The sequence below is a fragment of the Cupressus sempervirens genome, chromosome 1, assembly GCF_028749045.1.
Source record: "Cupressus sempervirens isolate cs-2001-9-10 chromosome 1, ASM2874904v1, whole genome shotgun sequence".
Lineage (NCBI taxonomy): Eukaryota > Viridiplantae > Streptophyta > Pinopsida > Cupressales > Cupressaceae > Cupressus > Cupressus sempervirens.
In genome coordinates, this window is record NC_143118.1 from 376,615,048 (window position 1) to 376,623,996 (window position 8,949).

At 33.1% G+C, this 8,949-nt stretch overlaps 1 protein-coding gene across 1 annotated transcript; it reads left to right on the forward strand.

Annotated features, from left to right (window-relative positions):
- Positions 1–7,075: 7,075 nt before the first annotated feature.
- On the forward strand, positions 7,076–8,611 carry LOC149577815 (chalcone synthase 7-like). The gene is made up of 2 exons (XM_089826023.1): positions 7,076–7,319; positions 7,441–8,611. The coding sequence occupies exons 1-2, from the start codon at positions 7,136–7,138 to the stop codon at positions 8,439–8,441; spliced, it is 1,185 nt and encodes a 394-aa protein (XP_089682149.1). The 5' UTR covers positions 7,076–7,135; the 3' UTR covers positions 8,442–8,611.
- The last annotated feature ends 338 nt before the right edge of the window (positions 8,612–8,949 follow it).

Consider the following 8,949-nt stretch of genomic DNA (forward strand, 5'->3'; position numbering starts at 1 on the left):
TGTTTCACTTGCTCAAGAAACCACTTCATAAACTCAGAAAATTCATCACCTTCAGCACTTCTCTTCATCTTACCAGCAATATCCTTCAAATATGATACACCTCCAGGATTCATTCTTGTGACAATCACAAAAGATGTCTTTCCACTACTCATTTTTGTATAATTTTTGTATGCAAACTCAAATTGCACCAATACTAAATCCTAATTACTTAATTTATATCCAGCTAAGCATTTCAACAATTTACCCAAGCTTCTATTCACAACCTATGTTTGTTCATCTATCTTTGGATGAAATGTGGAACTAAATCTCTATACTCCATACCCAGCTTCTTCCCTAAAATATTCCATAAACAACCAACAAACTTATTGTCTCTATTAGATATAATATTCCTTGGTAATCCATGTAATCTAACAACCTTTTTAAAGAAAATATCAGAAATATGCACTGCATTATATGTCTACTTAAATGTTATGAAATGTGTCATCTTAGAGAATCTATCAACAACAAAAAATACAGAATCATGCCCTCTTGCAATCCTCAATAAGCTAAGAAAAAAATTCATATTGATGTCACCCCAAGGTTTCTCAAGAATTGGTATAGGTGTATACAATCCAATATTTTGACTTACTCCTTTGACAACTTGACAAACTCCACAACTCCTTACAAATTTTTGAATGTAATTATGCAATTGCACCAATAATGTCTCTACTTCTTCAAAGATTTAACAATAGCATAGAATTCTTGCTCATAATCATCAAGAATCCCCTAATGTTTGAGTTGTATGAAATCCTCAACATGGATTGATACTCCTTCAAGAAACCCACTGATGAATAACAAGATCCTACAGTGAGCCAAGAAGCCCAAATATGCATGAAATTGTGTGCTCCAATAGGTCCAAGGAGTAAGAGATCTTTTTGTTCTGCTTGTATTAGAATTTTGGAGCATGAAGAATACATAGCTTCATTTGTGCCAAGCCCCTCATGCTCATTTGGTTTGGAAAAGAATAGTCATTTTCTAGAGAGGAACTCTCCATTCTTCCATCATCTCTCAAAAGGATGTGCATCTCATATGTTTCTTATCATTGGCGACTTTCAAACAAAGTCAACATAACCCTTTCCATCACATGTAATTTTATTGTGTAGTGTGAGCTCCTGAAGGTAACTAATTGCAGATGGTGGAAAAGTGTTAGTGAAAGGAACCAACAGTGATTCTCTCATTAGAGTGATTCCTATTTTTCTATGCATCTAAAGAAATCGTAAGCCATCACAATAGACTGAGGCCAATGCTCTGACTATGTCAATTTTCTTTTAAAATCACCATTTTTCTCTTCGTAGAGGGATTTTCCCTGATTTGAGTTGATCATCCACATAGAAATAGAGATGCCTCATGACCCTTCCATAGAATTAGTGTTTCTAACAAATTTAGAATCCAAGACTAGGATTCATCTTGATCACAAGAATCGACTCTATTTGAGGAAGATAAAAAAAATCCCAAGTTATAGATGCACAAGAAATCGTCCTACATCCATAGCTCCTACAATGGATTTGAAAATTTTCTCTCAAATTTCTATTTCCAAAAGTGAGAAGTGAGGAATAAAATCCTTTTTGGATATTTTTTCACTTTTTGAGTGAATAAAGGATTAGGTTGATTAACTAGGTCACCTATTTAAACCCTAAATCAACCCAAACAAAAACAAGCTATTCCAAGTAATTGGAATTCAACTACGACAAAGCTGTTGGGAATTAAATTAAATAAGATAAGGACAAAAATTCCCTTAAACCAAAATTACAAAATTCCTTAATAACTTTTGTGAAAAATGCAAGCCTCTAAATGCACAAACACACTCACGAGTCTAATTACATAATGCAAATCAGTCTTGATTTATTAAATCACCAGAGGGTTTAATTTAAACAATTAAATATGATACATCAACCATATAGGGACAACATTGGTTAAATATGAATAGCTAACTCACTAACTCCATTTGCCACTGTCAAGGACATAAATCTTGCACACTAAACAACATGATCAAGTGCAATTGCATATAATAATATAGCCAAAGCGATAATGCATTAAAATAATTCATTTACATCATTAACTTTTCCATAAAATATCACAATGCAAGAATGAAGTAAATAACCATAGCATCAAATCCAAGTATCCAAAATCCAATAAGTCCATCATATAAACATAAACAAAGTATATGTTCGAATAAAATAACTAGATATCATCATAAAGCATCATGTCACATCAATATGTATCATCATGTAGACATGATCAAAGTGCACAACATAACATGTATCATGGATATTATACTGGACATCAAAATATAGTATTTGACTATCACATCATCTTGAATGTCATTTAACATGAGTGTCAAAGTATCTCTTGAATTCAAAATATAATAAGATACAAAATGCAAACACCGGAGGCACTACACCTTTGATCCTTCTAAGTCAAAGTCGATGCTTAATCAACTTTAGTTGAATCAAGTTCAAAGTTATTTTAATCTATTTATCTCATGAACCTTTGACCATTATAAGTTTTGATCAAGTTCAAAGTTTTTTCAATCTGTTTATCTCATGAACCTTTGACCATCCTATTGATGCTTAATCAATCAATCTTCATCCAATCAAGCTCAAAGTTGATCTCTTATATATATATTTTTAGAATAGTTTCATTAGATCCATATCAAGATGTCTAGTACCTCAACATCAAAACTTCTTAGATCAGATGTGCTCCTTGCACATCAATTCAAAGAGGGGAAAATTTAATCACCTAAAAATGGTATAATCAAACAGATGCCCCTAAACTCAATTATTGATAAAGAATCATCAAAAGTCCTAACTAAAAGGAAATCTATTTCTATAAGTTTATTGGATCTAAGTATCAAATTACATAAAATCCTTAACATGCAATAATCCTCAAGAAAGAATTAGTATCCTAAATATCGATATTAACTAGCATTAAATTATAGTAAATCAATTAATTTAATTCAATGTCTCAGCACATTAATTAAATTGAACCCATTTGCTAGTTACACATGAAAAAGGAATTTAAACTGATTAAATTAAATTAAATCTATAAAAATATCAGTTATTGAATTAAATAAGCATTAATTGAGAATATTAAATGAGATAAATATTTAATTATCTTCCCCAGAATTCTAAAATTGATGAAAACAATACAAAAACAAAGTTCAAGTGAAAAGTTGAGTTCAATTCCATAACATGAAATTAAAAAGTAAATAAAAGAGTTATAACTTGACCATGCATAATAAAAAAGGCAAGTCAAAGGAACTGTTACATGATTTCTATAAAAAGAGAGTTAGTTAACCCAATAATCATTAGGAGGTATAATAATTGTTAGGGGGTTGTCATAGATACCCTCTAATAGCCGATCACACATCTACAAATAGTCGATCATTTTTTAGTTTTTCTAGTTGGTGATTGACCAATTTTTGCGCGATTATCAGGATATTTCATAATGACTACTGGGACATTTTACCACAAGTATTGACATTTTTTGGTGAGCAACTATCAAGGGGTGAACATAGTGGCTATTAGGCAATTGTTTTAAAATGAAACTTATCAACCACTTTGCACTCCATAGCCTCTACAAAGAGATCTGTAAATGCCCAAACATCAAAACGTTATATTTAAACTCTTGAGTCACCAATAGAGGTACACTAAAAAAATCAACATAATTCAACTTAGTTTCCCCTATAAGAAGCCTCCCAAAATAAAATTAAAAACCTAGTTATAATTTTAAGTGGTAAAATGATAGAAGATACCCCCCAAAAAATGGGTTTTCAGAAAACATAGGGATAAGAATAAAGAAAAAAGGAGGTAATTTGTCAAAATAGTAGAAAAAGATAACTTGTGATTTTCATAGTCAAAAAACTTAAACCCCACCAAGAAGCTTTTGACATTTTTTTCTTTAAAAAAAGCTTCTAAAATAGTTTATCAACTAAATAAATTATCGTTAAACTTTATGAAAAAATACTAACTTCAAAACATGAAAAATGATATCATTATTTGCTTGTTTGAATGAAGAATTTGTAACTTTTATTTATTCATTAATATAACCTATAGAACTTGGGCCTTTTACCAAACAAAGAAAAAAAGAAAAAGAAAAATTATTTGATTATACAATCGAGCATAAAATTAGTATTTTTTTAATGGGGTTTGTCAAAGCCGTCAGATTTTCCCATTGTTTAGGGCAACTCCTTAGTGTACTATCCTCATTTAAAGATTTGTCTATCAATTTTTTCATGATATTCGTCACTTATAATAATTTTGTATTAAAAGATAGTGACTGAGTAAGTAGTTAGTGTACTATCCTCATTTACAAATCTATCAATTTATTCATGATATTTTCACTTATAATAATTTTGTAGTAAAAGAACAGTGCATGAATATGTAAAAAATGATTTCCCATAAGATATGTCCTCTAGATGATTTCAATTTTGACATGATATAGCTGCGAGGAGATTTGACAAATATGAATTTATGTCACTACATAATAGGTTGAGAAGTACTTCACAACTCACATCATTGTCTATTACATTTAAAATACACATTCTTCTCTACCCTACTGTGTCTTTTATTTGTTTTTAATTTTGATTTGGGTGGGCATTGGATTCTTGGGGTTGTGGGGAGGGAGGAATTTGAAAATAATATATGATAATTTGTGTGACATTGGAAAAACCAATACCCTACTGGCAAATGATGCAAACATCGATACAATGGATACGTATCTTGCATCAGCCAAAAAGTTATAATTATTTAATAGCAAATGGGAAATAGATGGAATATGGTTGTGGAGGTGGGCAGATAGAGAAAGCTTATACACAACAATAAATCATTATATATTGTTATTGCTCTTACTAATGATTACATCAACAAGAGCTTTGTGCACAAAGCTTGAGTCCCTGCCTATGCAATTTGTGAAATTTTTTGTTTTATAATTTTTTTAATAAAGTATTTGTATATATATTATAAAATATGAATTAAAAAATTAAAGGACATGAGTTGGATACAATTGTTTAAAAAATTAGAGAGACATAAAATTTTGTGAATGATAAATAGTCTTTAGATTTAAAATTTATGAAACTAAATCAATCACTTTAGTTTTCAATTTAGTTTGAGTTGACTTAGAGTTTGCATGTTATATTAATGTTCTATTGGAAGTAAATAATTTTTAAAAAGTGCATTATGTATATAAGTAAATCATTTTAATGTACATACCGATGAATAAATTTAATAAGGAATAATGAATACTAATTGAAAATAGGAATTCTTAAAAAAATAATTTCAAATATTCAATAAATGTAGCAATTAATTTAATTTTAGTATATGAATGATAAAAAAATGATTAGACAAAATTAATAAATGAGACTCTTGTTCTTCCTTTTTTCAAATATTAATCGTATTATATCAATAAGCAAATTTTTTTTAGCAATTTTTTTTTTTAAATAAAAAAATTAAGTGTAAATAAAAATCTTCATCTATTTTTTCTTAATAGATTTTTAATTTTTTCTGTCTTATGTATTAAAGGTATATAGGTATAAGTTCAATCTTTTATTTAATTCAAAGAATAAGTTTCTCTATAAAAACTCATTTTGACAGACCTTTAATGTTTATGACTAATTTTTTTTTTTATAAATTACTTTTTTCCCTAACAAATATTAAAACAACTAATTAATTTTTTAAAGATTGTAAAATATATGCTAATTTATATTAAAAAAATTAAAATTTTGAAAGATAGTGAAATGTCATTATTAAATTAATTATTCCAATGTATAAAAAATGCTAGAGATAGTTGTCCATAAAAATAAAAATAAAAAAATTATTCAAACTTTACCCAATTTATGGCCAACCTTTATACAAATGTCGTTTCAGAGAACCAAGGCTACAAATATCATCTCAAATGTTCCAAAATTAGTTGTGCTTGACTGTTATTACTACTCTAATGTGGTTCTTGGAAAATTGTAGAGAACTACACATCAAATTCCACGGATAGAATCTAGAGAGGAATGAATCACATTTTTTATGGTAGCAGGCTCTAGCCGAATGGGTGACTGCAATGGCCTGCTGAGCTGCCAAAGCCAACTACTGTGGTTTAATATTCCCTTAATGTTCATGTTTTGGAGTTTTATAGGATTTCTCTAGTTGAAGGCTTATATCTGTCTCTTTAGATAAACCCTACATTAAGAAACCCTAAGCTCCAGGGGAGAATAATGAGCTGAAGGTGAGCAGACGAAGATGTCAAAGCGCTTGTGCCAAATGTAAGATAGATGACCACTGCGACACAAGCACCATTGAGAGGTGGTCTGCAATCAGATTTTGCAAAATTGCCAACGAAGCTTGCAGCCATGGTTTCTTTGTGGTTCAGCTTGGAGAATTCAAGAACATTCGAGAGATTTGTTACTCTAATTTTTGATGGGGAGAAATTAATTTTACCCCTAGGAAAAATTTTATTAGCCAATCATAAATTAGGAATTGTTAGATGAAAAATGAATTAAAAATAAAGTGATTTTAGACTTTAAGAAGTAGTGAGTTTTGACTATAAAAATTAATTCTCACCCTCAGTGAAAACATTAGTTTCTACAAGGACTAATAACATCCCCCTCTATTTATGGAGGTTTAGGAATAATCCAGAATCATACATGAGCAAGAAAATTTTAGAATACACTAAAGTCAAAGAACATATGTGAAATATGAATAAAGAAGAAAAATCTAAAAGGAAAGAAAATTTGGAACACCAAAGTCAAAGAACTTATGTGAACTATGAATAAAGAAGAAAAATCTACCAGTGGGAAGGTTCTATATTTTTTTGATTTTTCTAACTATTGTGCTTGTTTAGTGGGAGAAATTATTGTTTCTATCCAACATGCTGGGTCCAAACCACCAGCCATTTTAATGTGGTGGTTAAGCCGGGGCCCAAGCAAATAGAGAAAGCATATAACAATCCAGAAGTGTTCAATCAAATGTTCAACCACCTTCCTGTCCAAGCACTGATAAATACTCACTATATTTCACTCCTCATATGTCACTCCTCTATAAATCACCACCAAGTCCTCAGATCTGTTTACCTGCATATCATCTATCCCAAAATACTTGCAGGGAAGATAATGAGCATAAAGGAGATCGAGGCCTTTAGGAAGGCCCAGAGAGCCGATGGCCCAGCCACTGTCCTCGCCATTGGCACTGCCACTCCCCCCAACGCCATCGCCCAGAGCGAGTATCCCGACTACTACTTCAGGATCACCAACAGCGAGCACAAGGTCGAGCTCAAGAAGAAGTTCAAGAGAATATGTATGTTAAATACTTATTTCTCTAATTACTTATATATAATTTTATATTAATGCTTAGGAAAACACCCACTTTGATATTTTAATGATAACTCATCTCTAATGTTGCTCTTGTGTTGCTGCAGGCGAGAAGTCGACGATAAAGAAGAGGTACATGCATCACACGGACGAGATGTTGAAGGCGAACCCCAACATGTGCGCTTTCATGGCCCCCTCGTTCGACGCTCGCCAGGACATTGTCGTCGTCGAAGTTCCCCGCTTGGGAAAAGAGGCGGCGGCAAAGGCGATCAAGGAATGGGGTCGGCCCAAGTCGGAGATTACCCACCTCATCTTCTGCACAACCACTGGTGTCGACATGCCCGGCGCAGACTATCAGCTCACCAAACTCCTCGGCCTCCGCCCATCCGTAAAGAGAGTGATGATGTACCAGCAGGGCTGCTTCGCCGGCGGAACGGTCCTCAGAGTGGCGAAAGACCTCGCTGAAAATAACCGCGGTGCCCGAGTTCTGGTTGTTTGCAGTGAAATCACCGCTATATTCTTCCGCGGCCCGTCGGAAACCCATCTCGACAGTTTGGTTGGGCAGGCTCTTTTCGGCGACGGCGCGGCGGCAGTGATAGTGGGAGCAGACCCTGTTCCTGCAATAGAGAAGCCCTGCTTCGAGCTCCTGTGGACTGCCCAGACTATTATCCCCGACAGCGAGGGCTCCATGAATTTGCATCTGAGAGAAGCCGGGTTGACATTCCACTTGTTGAAGGACGTTCCCGAGCTCATCTCGAAGAACATCGAGAAGGCTCTGGTGGAGGCATTCCAGCAGTTCAACATCTCCAACTGGAACGATCTCTTCTGGATCGTCCACCCGGGAGGTCCGGCAATTCTGAACCAGGTGGAGTCGAAATTGGAGCTGGACCCGAAAAAGATGAGGGCGACCAGGCACATTTTGAGTGAGTACGGGAATTTGACGAGCGCGTGTGTGCTCTTCATATTGGACGAGATGAGGAGGTCGTCGAAGGAAAATGAATGTGCGACCACCGGGGAAGGATTGGACATGGGCGTTCTCTTCGGATTCGGTCCCGGAATCACTGTGGAGACTGTTGTTCTTAAGAGCGTTGTGCTTCATCAGGTTTAGATTGTAGTTATCCACTCACTCTAAATAATGCCTACCACTCCTATTTAAGCATGCATTATCTACATCTAGATCAATAGTTCATGAGCAGCAAAACAAGTTGATAGTCATCTCAACTTGATCACGTTATTATTGTTAAGCTTATCTAAGTAAATAAAGCTAACAAATTAAGTGGACTAATAACTGATATAAATTTTAGATCTCTCATCATTTCATTTCAAGAAATACTTGACATCTTTTAGTTTCATTTAACTAAAAATAATAATATCTATATCGTATTGACATATGTTGTAACACCCTGTCAAGGGATCCAAAAGAATTAACTTAAAGTTTTACTAAATTTGCTAAACATTTAAAAAAAAAAAAAAACATGGAACATAATCATAGACATCAAATACATAGTAGCGGAAGCAACAACATACAATCAACTATAAGTATACATAACAGGTTACATTTCTTAAGGATCCCATGGCATTGAATTATATTTAAATTTAATCTAATACTAAGTCTA